The 20,982-nt window shown below is 46.5% G+C and overlaps 1 protein-coding gene across 7 annotated transcripts in view; it reads right to left on the reverse strand.

Moving 5' to 3' along the window:
- The window catches only part of LOC138570086 (diacylglycerol kinase delta-like), a 1,083,011-nt gene that overhangs the window by 109,915 nt on the left and 952,114 nt on the right, over nucleotides 1–20,982 (reverse strand). For all 7 annotated transcript variants that reach the window (XM_069648673.1, XM_069648675.1, XM_069648678.1 and 4 more), the window contains one exon: nucleotides 15,590–15,752. In XM_069648673.1, the coding sequence (XP_069504774.1) occupies nucleotides 15,590–15,752 (163 nt within the window). The remainder of the gene's footprint in view (nucleotides 1–15,589; nucleotides 15,753–20,982) is intronic.

Below are 20,982 nucleotides of genomic sequence, written 5' to 3' on the forward strand. Positions count from 1 at the left end.
GCAAAGGGCGGCTCCTACGGCTGCGGCTCCCAGTGTGTCTGCAGGTGTCCGCAGGGGACGCCAGGTGCCATTCTGCCACTCCATCTTGTGAGCTCCCCCGGCCTACCACACCCTTACCCTTACCTGTTCACTTCCTCACAGGGTGTCCACACTTCATTGTGTTCTGAAATTGTGGTAAACTAGGGTTTTTCTCCCCTCGCAGGATTTTTAAACTTAGGTGGCCTCTCCACTGTGTACCTGATACGCATTACTGTGTTCATTGTGTCCTGAAATTGTGGTAAACTAGGGTTTTTCTCCCCTCGCAGGATTTTCAAACTTAGGTGGCCTCTCCACTGTGTACCTGATACGCATTATTGTGTTCATTGTGTCCTGAAATTGTGGTAAACTGGGCTTTTTCTCCCCTCGTAGGATTTTCAAACTTAGGTGGCCTCTCCACTGTGTACCTGATATGCATTACTGTGTTCATTGTGTCCTGAAATTGTGGTAAAATAGGGTTTTTCTCCCCTCGCAGGATTTTCAAACCTAGGTGGCCTCTCCACTGTGTACCTGATATGCATTACTGTGTTCATTGTGTCCTGAAATTGTGGTAAAATAGGGTTTTTCTCCCCTCGCAGGATTTTCAAACCTAGGTGGCCTCTCCACTGTGTACCTGATATGCATTACTGTGTTCATTGTGTCTGGAAATTGTGGTAAACTAGGGTTTGCCGCTCTCTTCCTGCCCGCATGCGCTTGTCCCCCACCCCATTCCCTCCTATTCCATGGTGCTCTCTATCTTGCCTATCTTCTCTAACTGCTTCTCCATTGACTATCCTGCTCTCCTCACTAAATCTGATAGGAAAAAGTTTAAAAAGGACATCCTGGTCTCCAACCCAGGCCTCCCTATCGCTGACACCTGCACTAGTGCCTCCTCCAAGGAAACTCTCAGTGACATCCTCTTTTTCGAGCCTTCACCTGACCTATGGACCCTTCATATGGTCTCTGGGCTCTCTCCTTTCTCCTCTTCTCCCATTAATGGTGGCACCCTTTGGGATGTCCTCTTGGCCTCCTTCCACTCCTCTAAGGCCATCATTAATGTCTACGCTAATGGGACAGTCTTGGTCCAAGGACCTCAGGCCAACCTTCACCTCTTTGATAGACCCTTCCCGCTCCTCATCAACTTCCTTTCCTCTCCTGCTGTCCCCCCTCCTCTGTCTTCGACTACCTTGCCTCTACCCTCCCTCCCTGCCCCCTCTTGTGCTCCTTCTTCACCTCCACAGGGCGTACCTCTTATCTGTACCCCTCCCCGGAAGTCCTTCAAAGACGGCAACCTTCTCCACATTGCCACTCTTAAATCTCGCTCTGCCGTCAAACATTCCTCTGATATCTGCCACCTTCTTGAGGAACTGGACCTTGACGTACTCGGTCTCACTGAGACATGGTTCACGGCCAGCTCTGTCACCAGCTTTGACACACTCCTACCTGACGGTTACAAGATCCTCTCCATGCCCAGGCCCAACCGTGCTGGGGGGGTGTGGCCCTTATCTTCCCTGAGTGGATTCCTGCCTCTGTCACTCCCATGCAGACCTACTCCTCTTTTGAATGCCTTGTCTGCCGGCTCTCTCTCTCTCCTAGCCATTCCCTTAACATGGCTACTATTTATCGGCCACCTGGTCAAATTTCCTCCTTCCTCTCCGAGTGGGCGGACCTCTCCTCCTCACTCCTGTCCTCAACCACTGAACTCCTCTTTCTTGGAGACTTCAACATCCACCTGGATGCCTCCTGTCCCCCCCTCTGGACTCTTTTGCGACCTCTGCGACTCTCTCTCACTCTCTATTCTCCCGTCGGGGCCGACTCATTCTGCAGGGCACACTCTTGATGCCCTGATGTCCTCTGACCTTCCCCTCTCTGTCCCTCTGTCCACTCCTCTTTCCTGGAGTGATCACTTTCTCCTCTCCTCCCACCTCACCCTCGCTACCCCACAGGCAAAGCCACCCTCACCACTGCCACCTTCCTTCTCGGTCATCCGACCCATGACGCGTGTGTCAGTTGAGGCTTTCGCTGCCACCTTCTCGCCCCCTCCTCCCCCTTCGGCTGACTCCCACCCTGACACAGCCCTCTCCACTCTCCACTCTGCTATATCTGATACTCTTGATATCCTTGCCCCTGTCATGAGAACCCGCCTGAAGCCTAAAGCCAAATGTAACTCCTGGTATGACTTGGATCTCGTCTCCCTTAAACACAAGTGCAGGGCGGCAGAGAGGAAATGGCGTGCTTCATGTTCATCCTCTGACAAACTGGCCTGTCGCCTGCTCCAAAGGCAATAGCGGCTCTCCGTTCTCACCAAGAAGAGAGCCCTTATCCAAGCCTGCATCTCTGCGACATATAACAATTCGGCCAAACTCTTTAAAATCTGCAAGGAGCTTGCCAACCCTGCTGCAGTCTCTACCTCTCCTGTCCCCTCCGAGGCCCTCTGCACGGCATTGGCCTCTCACTTAAAAAACTCAGGACATCCTGTCCTCACTCTCCTCCTATCACCTCCCCCCCTCTATTCCCTTCCCTTCCTCTGGCCCTTCTGCAGCCACCCCTCCTCTCTCCTTCTCTGCCTTTCCCCTTTTTTCTGCTGACGAGGTTTCGAGACAAGTCTGATCTATGAAAGTCTCGTCAAAACAGGTCCACCCCTGTTACTCCAAGATTATCAAGGACCACATTGACTCCTTGGCTCCTGCCCTTGCTGACTTCTGCAATCACTCCTTCACCTCTGGAGTCTTCCCATCCGCCCTCAAGCACTCCCTTGTGCACCCCCTTCTTAAGAAACCCTCCTCCAACGCCTCCTGCCCGGCTAACTATTGCCCTATCTCTATCACTCCCTTCCTGGGCAAGCTCCTGGAGAAACTGGCCATCTCCCAGCTTAATCTCCATGCTGAATCTGTTGGTAGTCTTCATGACCATCAGTCTGGCTTCAGAGCTGCCAGAAGCACGGAAACTGCTCCCCTGAACATCCGTGAGGACCTGCTCTCGAACCTTAACTCTAACATTCCATGTGTTCTCATTCTGCTCGATCTCTCTTCTGCCTTTGATACTGTCAACCATACCATCCTGCTCAACCGTCTCCGTGATAACCTGGGTATCACTGGTCAGGCTCTGGTGTGGCTGACCTCTTTCCTCTACAATCGACCATCCCAGGTCCAACTGGGGTCCTTCCTCTCTGACATCTTTTTCTCTACCTGTGGTGTCCCCCAGGGATCTAACCTCTCTCCCTGGCTGTTCAACCAGTACCTGGAACTCCTTGCCCACCGCATCGCTGCTCTCTGTCCCAACTTTCAGTGCTATGCGGATGATACCCAGCTCATTTTCAGGCTACCCTCGGCCTCCTCTTCTCCTTCCCTCATCTCTGACGGTCTTTCTGCTATCCAGGAATGGTGTGCCACCAACGACCTCTGCCTTAATGCCAGTAAGACTGAGATTCTACTCATCGGCACACCTATTTCCTCCTTCCCTGCAGCTCTCTGGCCGGCCACTCTAGGCCCTCTTCCTGCTCCTACCTGCAAGGCAAAAAACCTCGGGGTCATCTTCGACTCCACACTCTCTTTCTCTCCCCACATATCCGACGTCTCTAAGAAGTCACACTACCAGCTACACCTCCTCAGAGGTATCCTTCCTTTCCTCTCCTTCCCCCAGAAGCTCACTGTCTCTAGAGCCCTGGTTCTCTCGAAGCTGGACTACTGTAACAGCCTCTATCTAAATCTGCCCGCCTCTACTCTCTGCCCTTTGCAACTCATCCAGAACAGGACTGCAAGACTTGTCCTTGGCCTCAAGCCCAGGGACCGTATCTCTCCGGGACTGAAATCACTACACTGGCTCCTATTTTGGCCACAAGGCCGTCTGGGGCCTTTGGCCAAAATACCTTCAATTCTCTCTTCCTATATATCTTCCTTCTCAAGCTCTTCGCTCATCCGGCTCCAACTCCCTCAGGGTCAGCCGCTTCTCCAAACAACGAGTTGGGGGCAGATCTCTGTCCGCTGCAGGGGCCTCCCACTGGAACAGCCTTTCTGCCTCCCTGAAACTTGAGGAGAACCATCTCCGGTTCAGGAAGCACCTGAAAACCTTCCTCTTTGCCTCCGCTTTCTCTCGCCCTCTCCCTTGCTAAAATTACTGAAACTGCACTGAATCTGCAACTGGGCCACTCACCGTTCCCTGGCCCAGCCACTCTCCCCTGCACTGCCTGCCTGGCTACCCCTGCACTGCGGGACTGTGTCTGTATCCCTACAGCCTCCCTTCCCAGCACTTGTCTGCACGTACCTCGCACTTGCCACCAGCTGGCCCTTGTTATTTATCTTGTATGATAATACCCCTGTACTGCACTTTCCCCTCTCCCTTTCCCCCTTGCACTTTTCCCTTCCCCCCTACCCTTGCACTTGCACGATCTGAATGACACCTGGCCTAGTAGGATCGTTGTCTGTCTCCCCTTGTTCCCCCGCCTCGTCGCGCCTTGAAACACTTGTGTATAGGCGCGTTACAAATGCCATATCATATCATATCATATCATATATCATATCATATCACATACAAGTCCAGAGATGAGGTTAGGGAGAAGGGAGTGTACTCTACTGGGTAAGTGCACATAAGATCCCACGGATGGGGTTAGGGAGAAGGGAGTGTATTATGTTTGGTAAGTGCGCATAAAATGCCAGGAACGAGGTTAGGGAGAAGAGAGTGTATTCTACTGGGTTAGTGTACATAAGATCCCAGAGATGAGGTTGGGGAGAAGGGAGTGTACTCTGCTGGGTAAGTACACATAAGATCCCACGGATGGGGTTAGGGAGAAGGGAGTGTATTCTGCTTGGAAAGTGTACATAAGTTCCCAGGGATGAGGTTGCGGAGAAGGGAGTGTACTCTGCTGGTGGCTTAGTGTACATAAGTTCCCAGGGATGGGGTTAGGGAGAAGGGAGTGTACTCTGCTTGGTAAGTGTTTAGGAAATGCATTTGGGGTGGCGATGACTTCATTAGGGTGTAAGTTAAATTAATCATTGTATATCCTTTGCAAGACTGTTTCTTTGTTATTCTTTTAAAAGCATTGTATATGTGTCTTCTGGTGCTGTGCCGGTTCTCGGGCCACGTTATTGCACATAACAAAACCCCACATGAATTACTCAATAACATTTGGCTAGCAACTGGATTCCCTCTACAACACAAAAATGTTATTGTGATAATATGGTTATTCAGTTAAATCATGCATGAAAACAGATGATAGAGTGATCAAGGCCACACACGTTTCTTTCAATGGACTGTCTCCCTGTTGATGCCAGTGACGTATGACTTGACGGTGGGCTATTTGGGTACTGTTGCTGTTTGTGGTTTCACCTTCTTTAGTTATTTCATGTTTTCTCGTTCATCTTGAAGCTGCATTTTTTGCCACTGTTAGTTTTAAAAATGATTTCTAATTTCTTGTGTTTGATTATGTTAAAAGATGCAACCATAGCACAGTGCTGGCCTAGAGAAACTTCTGTTCGGACACGAAAACAACAGCAACTAACTCATAATGGTATTTTGGCGCCACCTCCTGGTCTCAAGAATGGATTGCTGTTCGGTCTGGGCGACGAATATATATTTCTGTTAGTATCTGTAGTGCAACTAGGACGACATACACGGCCACTTTAAATGCCCTTGTCAGATAGAAACAAAAATTTCCCACAGATTTTCAAAACGTTTAGAGAGATTATCTTGATTCTGGGTGACAATCGTATGGAAATAACCTTATAAGGGACAACGAAAACAGAAAGGAGCTGGTGTGGGGATTGCATCTTTTATGCTGCTTCCAGTGAAAAAATGCATTTGACAATTTGAATATTTTTTTGAAATGTTTTTCTCCAAATTTGTGTTTTGAAAATAAAAACGAAATCATTCTACTCTGAAATCAGTCACACCAACAACACAATTCTCTAAAATCTCCAGAAAAATTAAATTGGTTTATAATCATTGCCGAGCCGATGTTAAGTTTGATATCTGGGAAAACAAAATGAGATAATTTTGTGTGAAATTGAAACATTCTGCTGTTAAGCGGGGGTGGGGTTGTCCACCCACTGAACAGTAACGACCAGCCAGGTTTTCGGGATAGCCACAATAATTATGCATGAAGAAAATGTCCATATAATGAATTTCAAGAGAATGATTTGCAGGTGTAGGCTGGTCTATCATAAAACATGGCTGGATTTTATTACCCGGTGTGTGGATGAAACCATTCCTAGAAAGGAGGGGTGTGCCTGTGAGGTCCTTTAATATAGAGCATGTTCAGCCTGGAAGTACGTCTTTGGGGAGGGAAAGGGAGGGAGATGGAGAGGGAGGCAAAGGGACGGAGAGAGGTGGAGGGAGGGGGAGTTAGAGAGGGAGAGAGGGAGGGAGGGGGAGGGAGGGGGAGGGAGGGGAAGAGAGGGGGAGAGAGGGGGAGAGAGAGGGAGAGAGACAGAGAGAGAGAGAGAGACGGAGAGAGCGAGGCAATGTGAGATAGTGAAATGGCACTAACCAACCCCGCTTTAAGATCTCCTATATTTCTACCACCACAGACTGCACCCACAAATCCCCCACATATCATTACTGAATAACTAACCATTAGCACATCAACACTAAACAAGTCATTACTGAGCTCTCCTCTTTAGTCTTTTCACTCTCACCCATATATGTGGCACATTTCCTACAGTGCCACACACAGCAAGGCCACCAGATGTGGCAGAAGGCTGTTATACAAGACCATTTACATTACATTCCTAGACTACACCCATCCTGCCAGGCACAAGGGGGCAGACTCTGTAGCCATCTTGCCAATAACATTGAGATCCCGAACCTTTGCTGCAGGGCAGGGGTGTTGCTAGGTCTGGAAAAGATCAGGGGCTAAGCTAATGTCGGGACTGGCAGGACTCGGGGCTAGCTAGCCTTTTGGTTGTAGCACCTGAGCTTCTATCCGGGGCTACAACCCAAAGATCTCGGGCCCCCTCAGCCCCCTCCCCCCCACTAGCAATGCCTCATCTGCAGGGGTCAGTGATTTTAAGAGTATACAAAGGTGGCCTGTAGCTGGAGATGGCAATAGCTCTGTCCTCACTCACCCCAGACCTGGATTGGAGGCAACGCCTTTGTGGGCATCAGCTCTATCCTCTTCCCACCATGGCACACATATGGGCAAATTGTGGTATTGTGTATGGAGGTGGATGTTAAGGCTATTGAAATGGGGCAGTCGATAGCCCCACATCAGAAATCTGTGAGGGTGAGGAATTCGACCATCCACATGGTGGGTGTGTGCTCGCCTGGGGTTTTTTGAAATTTTAAATGAAATTGAATAAAGGTAGACCGGCCTCTGCAAAATGTGTGGGGCTAATCTACACACATTTCCCTATACTCAGTGCGCACCAGACACACAGACCCGTGTACTCTGGGTGGACACATCCTACAGGCACCTTCCCCCTGTCATATATAGTTGGAATGTGACAGGTAAGAGGACATCAAGGCATCTCAGAAGGGGGAGGGAAAAACCTTCTTCCTGCCATGGCCAGCCTAATTAACTAACAAGGCTCCATGGATCCACCCTGCCCTTTGTTAGCTGCCAGTGGCAGCTCCACCTACTAAACAGAGTTAATTTAAGCAGGCCCACGGAAGGCCTGGTCGCAGGACTAACAAAGGACAGGAAAACCCCAACAAACTTTTATATGCAATGTGTCACCCTGAAGCCAGCGCCCGCCTCTCAGTATCCAGGGAAGTGACCTGTCATGTCTGGGACTATGTGTTTACAGTAGGCAACCCCCTCAGGGTGACCCGAGTCAGCAGGTACAATTATGTGGATTGATGGAGACAGAAATCCTGTTCTCGCCGCAGGGAGACCTGCCACTTTAATCACTAACCACAGAGAGCTCCATTGACTAGAGAGACCCTTTGATCCACAACAGACAGGAAGATGGGTGGGACTTAGTATTACATGTTTTCACCCCTTTACCTTTTCTTTTGTAAAGCACTCTGGTTATGACATCATGAATACAGGAGATTGTCGGTGGGAACCCAGGAGTGATTAATTAAGAGGCTCAGCCTCCACCATTCACTGTGGTCCACTGGGCTCTAAAACAGGGCTAAGCCCCACTTTTGGGCAGATCATCTAAAGACTTTGGACGGAGTAGCAAGAAGAACTCAGCATTGGACCTTTGCTGTAGGTACGGTCTGCCTTGCATCTTCCAGCAGTGAAGGGAGGCCAGGACCTCCAAGAGCGAAGCAAGATCCTTCCCCTAAACATCTCCCAGGGAACAGACGGAGATACTGAATCCAGAGGACCCTCCAGCAGCTCCAGAACCGGGACCCAGCCAGTACAAAGCAGGCTCTGCAGCAAGCTTCGTTGGTGGGAAGTGTCAGAGAGTCTCTGAACCAAACCAAGGATAAGGCATTTGCCTGCAATACTATCCTCAACTTCGGGCCTTCTGCCTTAAAGGGCGACACAAGCCCAGTGAAGAAGCTAGGAGGAGTGCATCGACAAGCATCAACCAGCGTCCGCCTTAAAGGAAATGTCTGAGCCAATCAAGCTCCTCGAGCTGCACCAACTGCACCGCAGACTGTTGTCAAGCCACAGTCGCTAACGTCTCCGAGACACCTCGACCAGTGCTTCAGACCTGCCAACCAGCACTGAGACAGCGATTCCTGACCCTAAGCCTCTGTGTAGGCCAGCCTGCAGCCGTCCGTCCAGACTAGCTCACCGAACGTCCTGCCACCTGATACCTGCAGCTGTCTCCCGTCTTGAACTCTGTCGCAGAAGCTGAAAAGCACCCTGAAACCGACGGTACACTGTCGAGTACCAAGAACTTCTACAAGCACAAGGTACATTGTGGTTTTTGCCCTCTGGTCCTTCCCCGAAGGGACCTAGTGACTTTTTTTTATGACCAATTGCTCCCTTTGTGCTGAAACCAAGTATCCTTGAACTATTGCGATTAATGTCTTTACCGACTACCCTCCTGTCAGTATCCAGAGTGCGTTCCTTTTCCTTCTTTAAACTGTCTGTCCTCTGCATTCCCTTACAGGTAGGTTGTATGTTGTAGTGTCCTAAAACTGTCTGCTGAATAATATTAAAGTAGATATTTTTATATAACATTGACTGGACAGTCCCTTTTATCATTGGGTAATAATTGTATTTTCACTGTGTTGCAAATAACCAACGATCCACGACCTTGTGGAGAAAAACCTGATGTTCCATCCACGTTACCAAAATTGGACAAGGAGGTTTATAATTCGCTTGTGTTTGCAGTTTGTTCTGATCCCTTCTGGTTTACTAGAGGTGTGGTGCTGATTGATGGTTTAAAACCCGATATTCATCCCTGGACCACTGGTGCCCCGGGAAGTTGATTCGCCACAGTGAGCAACCTGCAAGTCACAGCTTTCAGTTCAGACCGTGCTGACTCAGCCTTTTATCTCCCTGAAATTAATATAATAGGTATCATTGAGTGGCTAGTATCCAACTATGAGTCACGTACCAGTAGGCAGTTCAATTTGTGGCGTGTGCTACATAAATGCTACATAAATGCTCAATGCAATGAATGTTTACACAAACACACCCAATACAAATTGTCTTAGTTCACCAAACGCTTTCCACTTAGTCCCCCGAAAGCCACCAGATGGTGATTACCCTCAAGCTGGCCCACTGCCAAACTGGGGACATAAAGGTGACCTGTTCTCAGAGATCATGCCCAGTCTTCAACTTTATGGTCCTTTGCAAAGGAGCTGTGTACCCCAACTATTTCATGGGCGAGAACATGTCTCGCGCCATTTGTGTTTGCTCTGCACTGAGAAACCTGGCAATATGGTATATAGATATATTTATTTATCTATTTATTTTAGTATTTGTCGAGCACACTACTGCCCAGAGGCAACGAGGCGCTATAAGGATATTTAAAGAAGGCTTGCTTGAGGGTTACAATAAGCGGCCCCAGAAGGTATACTTAAGTAGAATCAATTAGCTCCAGTTACATGGTTACAGAGGATATACAGTGATAGTTAAATTTAGTTACTCATATTCTTTTCTAGGTAGCAAGAAGCATAACAGAGAGTGTCCTATGCCTGGTGATACAGTGGACGTGCATATCTGGACTGGAATGAGGGCTCTTTATACAAAGAGCTGGGTTTTTAAGGCCTTGCGGAAGGCTGTGTTGATCTGATATCTCATTTATAAACCACCTGTACATAAGTGTTTCTACCAATGCTAACGGTCATGCAATGGATGTAGCCTCAGAAACACAAGAAGGCAAAGCAGTGTTAATCAGGACAGCTTTACTGAACTAAAGGCAATCAGCATCATCCCGGATGGACCAGATTTGTCAAAGACCAGATACAGGGTAAAGGATTTTTCAGGGCCCACTCTCCAAAGCAACTTAAGTAACACACAGAGGCTGCAGGTGTAGGAACTAAAGTAGATTGCAGCCTTTCACGTCATAACTACTGGATGCTATTAAGACACACACCTCATGAATTTGCACCCATGTACATGGACCGTTTCCATTCTCTCATAAAATCAGGGTCTGCAAGATCAGGTCCTGCCACTCTAGCACCCACATGCGCGCACGGTCTGGTCCTGCCACTCTAGCACCCACACGCACGCACGGCAGCACTGGCCTCCTTCTGAGCTTTCTCCACCTTCCACCCAGTTCCCTCTACCCCAGGGCTCTCTGCAGCCTCAGAGGAGGTCTGACAGATGCACACACTTTGCTGTAATTACACCCCTGGTCATGGACAGGTGCATTTGAGCACCGTGAGTCTATAGCTGGGTGCAAGGCGAGGGCGGTGAATGATGCCCCCCGCGCGCCCTCCGCCTCTGACAAGATGATCTTATGATTAAGATTTACTGTTAGCAGATACTCTGCTAGGATGTCAATCTTTTTCCTGTTTACTTTATAGATCCTGCCCCTACACAAGTACCATACATTGTCCATTTCAAGGGTTTAATATACGAGGTCCCGAAGAAAGGATTTCTCCAACATGGCTGCTGTCTCGCCTTAGACAGATAACCTTCGTGACCTGTTCCGTGTACCTTGGCCCTATTAGATGTGCTGCCTGGGATTATCCGGAGGGTGGGAGATTGCCTAGAAGAGGAGAGGTGCACACTGAAGTGATGATGTAGAGGTTCTGCATACAGGTATAGGTGATAACTCTCCTTTCCGTGCAGTGGATCAGACTAGCAGATGGAACCCATGGTCTATTCCGAGGGCAGTGTCGAGTTTTGAATGCAAGCGACCTCTGAGATTGGCCCGAATTCTGCCATATCGGTCAAAATATAGGTGCATAAAGGTGCACCAGTTTCATCGAATCAAGAGAGCTGGAACTTTCCACACGCCCTGCCCTGATTGGCTTGACTGACTGCAGCTCCAGCCAATCCAGAATGACGTTGGCACTATGAACTGCTGCAATGCAGTCCAGTCAATTACAGGACAGATGGACTCCCTATCGGGGGGTATTGGAGCACTTGCATTCCGTAACCTAATCTTTCTGTTTGACTCCACCCACGAGAACTTTCACCAATCCTGATTTATTCCAACCGATAATATCATAACAAGAACACATTGGGGGTCATTACAAGTTAGGAGGTAACCATGTTGCTATTAGCGGCATGGCTACCCCCTTACCGGGTACCGGGTCCGGGTTTCTTGAATGAGGAATTACCGGGCCATTCTGCCCTTGGAACCCATCCCAAATTCCCATTCGAGCCACCATAGGGCTCAATGGAAATGGGGAGGGTGCTAACAACGGGCCCGTTGTTAGCACCCTGGTCTGCTTCCGGGACCCGCTAAGGGCACCTTGTAAAACCAGGCATCCTTAGCGGGTTCCCGTGAGCAGACTCGTAATGAGGCGGTAAGGGGTTGATGGCTCTGGCACCTTTACCGGCACGTTAACCCCTTACCACCTCACTCGTAATGACCCCCATTGAGTAATGTTTGTCGGTTTTTGAAAGAAAGATGGATGCCACGCAGAAAATTGCCCATGTCCTGAAAACCTGACATGGGACCAAAATCCCAGCGGCTCAGACCTAAATCTTGAAGGTTCCAGACCTGCTCTTGAACCCATATTGGAAAGACATTTGATGAATATCACAGACATTACAGTCTTGCTATTTCACCTGCCTTTGATTGCACCCAAAAGTCATGGTGCTGTTTTGATTGACTCTATTTTCAAAAAACCTGAAATGGATTTGTATTTCAATGTAATGGTCAATGGCTTTGTGTAGCGCACCTTCTGCTTTTTTGGAATAAAGTCGCAGGAGAGGGCAACGCACAGTGCAAATCCTGAAGTGTTAGTGAGTTCACACCGTAAGACCCCCTTTTCTGCGTCTTGGGATGTATCTTTTTCACATAACTTTTTATTAGCATTTTCCAAACAAGTAAACTTTTCCCAACTCCCCTGCCCCGATTCCCCTCCCCCTCAACCGCCCTTCCCAATCTTTTCCCACTGAGTTTTTTCCCCATCTGTAGTTGTTGTTACTTCTATTGTGCATTTTCCCTTTCCACCTTCTTCCTTTGTTGGTGGCCGACCCTCTCCCCCCCCTTTTCCCTTTCCAGTTGGTCTTTTCCGTATTCACATAAACCCAGAAGTTTGAGTTTGTCTTGAGATGTTTCTAGTTGGTTCCTGAGGAGGGCAATGAGTACCTATGTCAAGAGGGGTATATGCTACAATTGGGATCTCCCCAAAGGGGTTGCGGGGTAGCAGGGGTCGGTATGTTGGTAACTTGGATAAATTGATGCAGGGTTAGGTAGATTTACCCTCACTTCTGCTGGAATTGGTGTGCAGAGGGCAAGGGTTACTAGTTAAAATATCCCCCTTTTCCTAACGAGTGAAAAAAGTTTATAAGAATTAAAAATGTTATAGAATCATGGGCAGCTCCGTTTCTTGGGCGGAGCGGGCGATGGCCCGGGGAGCAGAGCTAAATAGCTCAGGAGTCGGTGCAGTAAGGGGCCCACCCAGAAATCTGAGCTTGCCGGACAGCAGATTAAGAAGCTGTGCTGGTGAGCACTCCTCTGCGTGGTGCCGACTGCGATGCTTTTGGAAAATGCAAACAAAGGATTGCATATTCCAACCACAGCGTGTGAGGTGCTCTGGAGTCACACACCCCCGTGCCCCTCATTCTTTGTGCTGATAGCCGATAGCCTTTCAAGTGGGGCAGTTTATAAGGGATGGCTCACTTAACAAGCCATTTTTTTTACCTATGCATTCTTCAAAGAGAATTAAAATGCCACACAGAAAACTTTAAAACTATTTTCTTTATTGGTATATATCTTTATTTGACACACCAAAACCTTTTTAATATCTATTACTTTTTCATTACATATGGCGCATCCCTGGGAAGGGTAACTCTAATTTTCTTGCTTAAGTATTCTAGTGGCTGCTTTGGGACAGGGACTAAATGCATCTGCTCAGCATCAAAGGTCTTTTAATTGTCTAAACAAGCCAGGCCGCTGCCTAGCAGGCACGCCAGATGGCAACTCAATGTCACCTGGCACCTTGATTAGGAAAGTAGAGTTCATTGTGTGTCACTGTGCAGACAGTAGTCCATGGCAAATAAATGCAGTGATCAGTTTGCAGCAAAGATTTGTGCGCTGCACAAGTCACCACCCTGTTGGTTAATGGCATCTATTTGGTGCTCCCTTATGTAACAGCACATATTCCTGTTTTTGTCTGATGTGCCCAATGTCCATACAAGAGCACAGTGGACTGTTTTTGTGTATGTGGCTCTGACGAGCATGCCATACTGTGCCCACACTTAAAAATATAAAGCAGTCAAAGAAGTTGCCTCAAAGTGTACATCCACTAGGCCAAACGCCTTTTCTACACTGCCACAGCATGATTTTCACTAGCTGCAGGCCAGCACTAATAGGAGATGCTAATGCCAGATCTGTTAGATAAAGTATGGGCCTGCTCTTTTTTGGTGAAATAACCCTTGAAGCCTGTGCCTGTGTAATAGCGAGAAGGTAGTGGCTGAGGAACTGTGGACCCTTTACCATGCATCAGAAGCTGGTTTTGTTTAGAACTCTTCATCGGCTTATTACTGGTCAGTCTAAACTTTGAAAGAGGTACAATGCTTTCTGTGTAGCCTTTCTGTGCATTGTTTATTGCGTCTCTCTTGTTCGGTATCCTGCCCTATCTGTAGATATAATTCCCTAAAGATGTTTCTGTATTGAGGTTAGGGCATGCCCACACGAAGACCCAGCACTCCTCTAAAGTTCTCTAGAAACAAGAAGCAAAAGATCCCTTGTACCCCATTTGAGTGGCTGATGTTGCAGCCATTTTATACTCTCATCCAAAAACGTAAGCTGTCAAATGACCATGTATCGTTCATGGTTACAAACATTTTATTGTTAGGGTGAGTATTGTGAGCCGTGATGTGAGCACCAACCCATGCATCAGTTATGAATTTAGAGATTCACACATAAAATACTATAATCACAGACTTGTTTATCAAATGTATAGATCTCTGATCACTGTTATAGTCCTGAAATGCTCTGTGATTTAATACAAAGCATAAAGGAATCCTCATTGGTGCTATTTGTCCTCTTTCCCACTCTCAGAGAGAGAGGTATTTTGAAAGAGTACAATAAGTGTACCAGACTGTCCATCTTGGAATGATAACCTTCTATCAGAAAATAACTCACACTGTTAGACAAGTATTGCCGCTTGTGAGGTGGAACGAACAGAACGCCTGCAACACAGGGCCAGGTCAGTGGGCCTTCAGAGCCCAGTCGGCTGTTCAACCACAGTGTACCAGTACCAACAGTTTGAAACTGCGTTCAGGCAAGGCCTTGCCTAAGAGCAGGTGACAGAAAAAACATTTACTTGGGCAGCAACAACTGTATTTTCACATTGGTATTCTTCTGTAAAGTACTTGATTTACAATGTAATGAAACCAGCTTCATTTATATAGCAAATATTTATTCATATTGAAGAGGGGTTTTGTTGCACAACAGAGGTGCTGTTTGGGAGTGAGGTGTGCCAGTGGGAGGGCAGGGGGCACATTCTGATGTTTTGCCCTGGGCACCAAGTTGGCAAGAACTGCCCTGATCATGGGAGTGGAATACATATATAGCACAAAATAATGGATAAAGCAAGTCAAATGTTAGGACCTTAAAAAAAGAATAAAAATTGTCTTCCTAAACAATATAAACGGTGAAAATTAAATACGTTGTTTCCATGAATTAATATTAATAATATTAAGGCAGGGTTTGGTTTTGGTGAAATCACAAATGACTTAATGTCTTCTGAGCAGCATCATTATTTCAGCCTGTGGATGACCCACCTTTGCCAGCAGTGGCACTGGCATGGCTCTCACTAGTGGGTTTTATAAGTAGCTCTTCCCATGAAGGAACTGGGCAGAATTACAAATTGACTTTATGAGTTTATGGGAACATGTGTCTGAGATGACAAGACAAAGGGTATAGTCCTGGACACTCATGTTGCTTTGCCTCATCTTTTTCTTTAGGTGTCTTTCTTTTTGGATTTGCATCCTCAGTTTCTCGCCTAAGGATGACGTAAAGAATGAAAATGAAATTATCAAAGGAAAGAACATAAATGGCTCTGGTCCATAGGAGGTGCCATTACCAGCTCTACGTACCCGAGGTGAGGCCCCCCGTTCATCAGGTCGAAGACTTGTGCCGGGTTGAGGAACTGCTTAAACTTTCTCAGGAACTTCACTCCCTGGTTATCGCCGCTCTTGGAATTCACAAAGACGAGGAGTGGGCTGGAGCAGGATGGTGGGCACGTGGCTTTCCAGAACCCTGGAGAGATACAACCATTGTTAAAATCAGGTGGTGTGAGGGTGAACATAGGAAATGTAGCATTTTCCCCCCTGCCTGCCAGGGTGGCGCAGATATTTACTGTAAGCTAGTCTTTCGCCTGGTATCCCCAGTGCCGATTCCATTGGACTAGTTGTTATAAATGGTTTGTCCTATTACAGTTGGAAATAGCTCATTATGGCTAATGGTGTCTCTTGGCTTCAAATCCCTATTCCCCATTGACCTATCCACTTCCATATTGATACTCCTCGCTCTACTGATTGGCATATCCTCTGCCTTTGCTACTGCTGGCCACTTCACTCTTCGCTGATCCACCTATCCTCTGCCTTTAATACTGCTGGCCCCTCCACACTCTGCTGATCGAACTTCCTCTGTCTTTGATACTGCCGACCTCTCCACTTTCTGCTGATCGATCTATTCTCTGCCTTTGATGCTGCTGACCTCTCCACTCTCTGCTGATCGACCTATCCTCTGCTTTTGAGATTGCTGACAGCTCTGCTCTCTGGACATCTCATCTCATGGTAGGTCTGGCTCAGCTCTCTCTTGCCTCTCCTTCTCTCTTTTTCTGACCACGCCTACTGGGTCTCCTGGCTTTGCAATGCTTTGTTTCTCTCTTTACCCTCAGGTCTTCATCACGGCTCATTTCCCTTAACACTAGCACTATCTCTTCAACTAGGTTCATCGGAATCAACATATTTTTCTTTCCTGAATCCTCCCTTATTCCTTTTCCCCCTGACCCCATTTATTTTTCACTGTCTCTTCCTCTTGTCTCATCTGCCCGTAATCTTGCCATTAACTTTGACCCTTCCCACTCATTATCTTTATATATTTCAGGTGTTGCCTGCAAAAGTCGTTTTCAACTCTATAACATCAGTAAAATGTGTGTGTTTCTAACTTTATAGGTCACTACAATTCTTATGCTTACTATGAGTTTTCCACCTTGACTTTTGCTCGTCTTTCTTTCTTGGTCTTGCCGTTTATGCTCTTTCCCAAATCTGCTAATTGATTTTGATTTGAATGTCCCTCTGTTCAGTAGCCCATCCGAGCTTACTGCTCTATGCTAGCTCCAGTTCTGCTATCTGTACGCTGTTTATACATGTGCCCATGACCTGGTTTCTCTCTAGCTTTCTTACCCTAATCCTTATGCTCCGTCTCACTCGCTTCACTTTTCATCTCAGAACCTCCTTGCCGTTCCTAGTCCCCTGCTGTGCTCATTCCCACTTTTGCCATTTTTCTTTACTCCTAAACGCTGGGATTCCCCTATTCTCTCACTTAGCTCTGCTGCCACACGTGCTACTTTTCATCAACCACTTACAAATGTATTTCTTTCCTCTCATTATCAGAAATGACTGCCTCAGAATGCTCCCATAAATTGTTTACCAATTCCTTATGTACAGTTTTTATAAATATGTAGAGTGCGTTGGCAAAAGCTCTGTATACATTGAAATATATACATATCATACCATATAATAAAAGGCCAGATCTATGTTTGTCCGAAACCATCCTGCCCGCTTCACCTGTTATCAACGCTAGAGGGAGCTGTTGCCGTACGCATACAACATTAAGACTTGAAGTTTATCTTTCAGGTGAACAACATGTGCATTTCAACAATGATAACATATAATTAGCTGCAGAAAAGGTTCAAGACAGGGATACCACTTTAACAGCATACTCCAAGTTGCATACACTAACAAAATATATACATTTAGAAAAAAATATAAACAGAAATTAATTTGATTAAGCACTATTTATCTAACAAAAAAATTATTTTTTTAATATACTTATCTATTATGTAATTATTAATTGTAATATTTCTTGGTATGTATTATTATATCAATGGTATTCTTCATGTACGTTTTTAACTATATTTTACTTCAATTTACGTATTTTCATGATCTCACGTCTACGTCGAATCATGCTGCACGTGAATTGTAGCACTCTGACATTCCGCAACATTATATATTTGAGTCCAAAACCCATAGTGGAATCCAAGACAATGAGGAGCAGATACAACAATTGGCTTTATGTAATGTAGAGAAGCCCCTCAATGTTCACACCAGAGAAAATACAACCCAATAGGGAAAAAGTCCCAGCACACCTCTTGCACGGAGAACAAGGTTTATTCTCATAATAAGTCAGGTACGAGATAGCAAAGAACTGTGTTGCCATGGAGCGCACTAACGAAACCAACATGGACCTCAGCTTATACGGGCACAAAGCGGCACAACTGACTTACACCACATAGGCAACAAATCCATGTAGCTGGTTGGTGTGACCCTATACATAGGCGGTCTGCTCCATATGGGATACCAGCTCCTCCTGTCCATCTTCTTCAATGTGGTGCTTTTCTCACCGTGTCATCAGGTGCTGGTCTCCTTAATTAGCAATTAAGTGTGCAACTCATAACATTCCCTATCAGAGACCTAATAGGCACCTGGTACTACAGACATGCACACAGAGGCTGCATTCGAGGTCATGTTATCTTACAAATGTCAACTCACTCCCAGAAACATTGGCGCCATTCCAGGTCTTCCCATGCTGAGCTTTAAATGTGTTACTTTTCCTCCCTGGCAGCTAGCAGCACGAATCACAGGGGCCGTCAATATTCTGTTGTGATCTTTAGAAGAAACTGGTGTTTTGAACAGTTTTATTGTCTGGGATCTTGGGCTGGCTGATACTCTGGAATGTTAGGGTCTTGTGATGGGGCATCGTGTCACTATAACGTAAGGTTTGGGCTGTACTGGGTCAGAGGCTTGTGCCCTCCGTCTCGTGGGATAACTGCTCACAGGGAGCTCTCAGACCCCTCATGGCCTTGCCGGACGAATTCTTTTTGGGTTACATGTGCTAACAGTATGAGACAATGAATGGTTTATGGAACCTCGTGAATTTGGCCTTCCCTACTACCACCCAGGCCGCAGATCGTTCTCACATTCACACACATATCTCTATGTCTTGCGCTTGGGTCTAAGATCATGGCTGCAGCGCAAAGCCAGGCCTTGATTTAAAGATGTCTGCTATTTTCCAAGATGGTGTTCTTTGTCTAGTGCAGTGTACACACAGTTTCAGTATGATCTATCCCCTAATGCAACTTCTATGGACAAGGCCCCCTATATTCTCCCCTACAACACAGACTTGGGCCTCTGCCGCACACAAAACCTCTTAGGGGCCTGGGACGATCGTCCTCACTTCCCAATATATGTTGAACTCTCAACGAATTCTGTGAGAATTTGTTTGAGGTTACTATTCCTCCATGTAAAAGGAGCAAGAGCCTTTTCTTTATTTACATAAATTACGTAAATACACCACATAATATATTTACACTCTGAAAATTGCTTCCTTTACACACATTAGTCGGTGTATACAAACTTTTCAGAGAGAGAGAGAGTGAGTGAGAGAGAGAGAGAGAGAGAGAGAGAAGAGAGAGAGAGAGAGAGAGAGAGAGAGAGAGAGAGAGAGAGAGAGAGAGAGAGAGAGAGAGAGAGAGAGAGAGAGTGAGAGTGAGAGTGAGAGAGAATGAATATATATGTACACACATACACATATAAATACCTAGTGCAGTGTCCAAAAATACATTGAATCAGGTGAAGACCATCTGCAATCAACATATGTTATCAGGACACAACATAAATGTCTCTGTTTTGCATACTTGGTGTATTAAAGGCAAGTTGAAAAATATCTATTCAGAAAATTACACAATATCATTCTCTCATGATATTTATTTAAAGAACACATTCAGCATTACATGAATTAAGTATAGACCCATAAAACAGGTATTCAATTTTAATTTTCACAAGCACATCCCTACACTAAATATTTTAGTCATATGTAATGGTAATGGGTTATTTATAACATGCTTAATACCCAGAGATTTCTAAGCGCGGACATGGGGATTGAACTTGTGTTGCTCTGTGTCTTCTTGCTTCCAAGACGAGTGTGTTGCTCATGAGCTATCCTCCCAAGACAAGCTCTTACATGAATTTCCGGGCACGTCCTAAGCTGGTTAGTCATCAAGATCAGATACAAGAAAGCTGGTCTACACCTGTGCAGTGTGCAGTTATGACCACAGCCAGGGAGAGGAAAACTATTGAAATGCAGAAAGTTAGAGATCTCGCCACTGGTGATGCAACAACCACATACATAATTACTTTTATGGGCTGAAAACAAATCCTAAACTATTGATTTCAGTAGAAGTTCTCTTTGTTTGGAAGAACACATGGATGAACATTGTGTTAACTATGCCTCAGAGTTTGATAGAAATGGCATTGCCTGTACTGTATCTGCAGCACGTCACTATAATTGGTAGAGGGCCTGATGCAGGTTGGATGCAAATTGAGCGGTTACTCCACCGATCCATTATGCAATGAAATGTCAATGCCCTGTGCCTTTTCACAGTGATGTGAACTTACTGCTGCAAGTCAGCAATGCTTTTCATTTACGTCAATGCATAGATTGTCTCAAAGGCATTACCATTGGTGGACATCTTGCTTTGAGACTGCCATCATCTGTTCTTGTGTTCACTTACACAGCTAAGCACAGATATTGATATTTTATTTGTATCGCGCTTGTACACAAGTGTTTCAGAGCGCGACGAGGCAAGGGAGGGGAGCATGGGAGAATAAAACAAAGATCTTACTACGCCCTGTGACATCGTGAACATGCAAGGGCAGGGGAGAGGGAAAGGGGGGAGAATTGGAAAGTGCTGAGCAAAGGAATACAAACAATAATAAATAAATGATAAAATGCAACAAACAGTGGTAGTGCAGCCAGGGAGTGGCAAGTGCTAAGTTTAAGGCAACAGACAGGGAGTGTCTGATAAGTGCAGAAAAATAGTTGTAGGGTTATAGATAAAGACCACAGTGCAAGGGATTGCCAAGAGACAGTGCAGGTGGGTGGCAGGGTGAGCAGCTACGTCGGCCCGAAAGACAGAGGGTAACCAGGTGCATGATGCCAAGATAGAAACAGATCAGCAGGGGAGAGGAGGAGCGAAGGCAGAGCAAAGAGGAAGGTCTTGGGGTGCTTAAGGAACCAGAGATGGTTCTCCTCAAGTATCAGAGTGGCAGGGAGGCTGTTCCAGAGGGAGGCACCATTCGAAGACAGAGATCTACCCTCAGCTTGTTTCTTTGAAAAATAACTGACCCTGAGGGAGTTAGAGGTAGAGGAGCAAAGGGCTCGGGAGGGAAGGTATTTACAGAGGGACAGCTGAAGGTATTTT

This window comes from Ambystoma mexicanum, chromosome 2q, assembly GCF_040938575.1.
Source record: "Ambystoma mexicanum isolate Mex_15411 chromosome 2q, UKY_AmexF1_1, whole genome shotgun sequence".
In the NCBI taxonomy this organism is placed as follows: Eukaryota; Metazoa; Chordata; class Amphibia; order Caudata; family Ambystomatidae; genus Ambystoma; species Ambystoma mexicanum.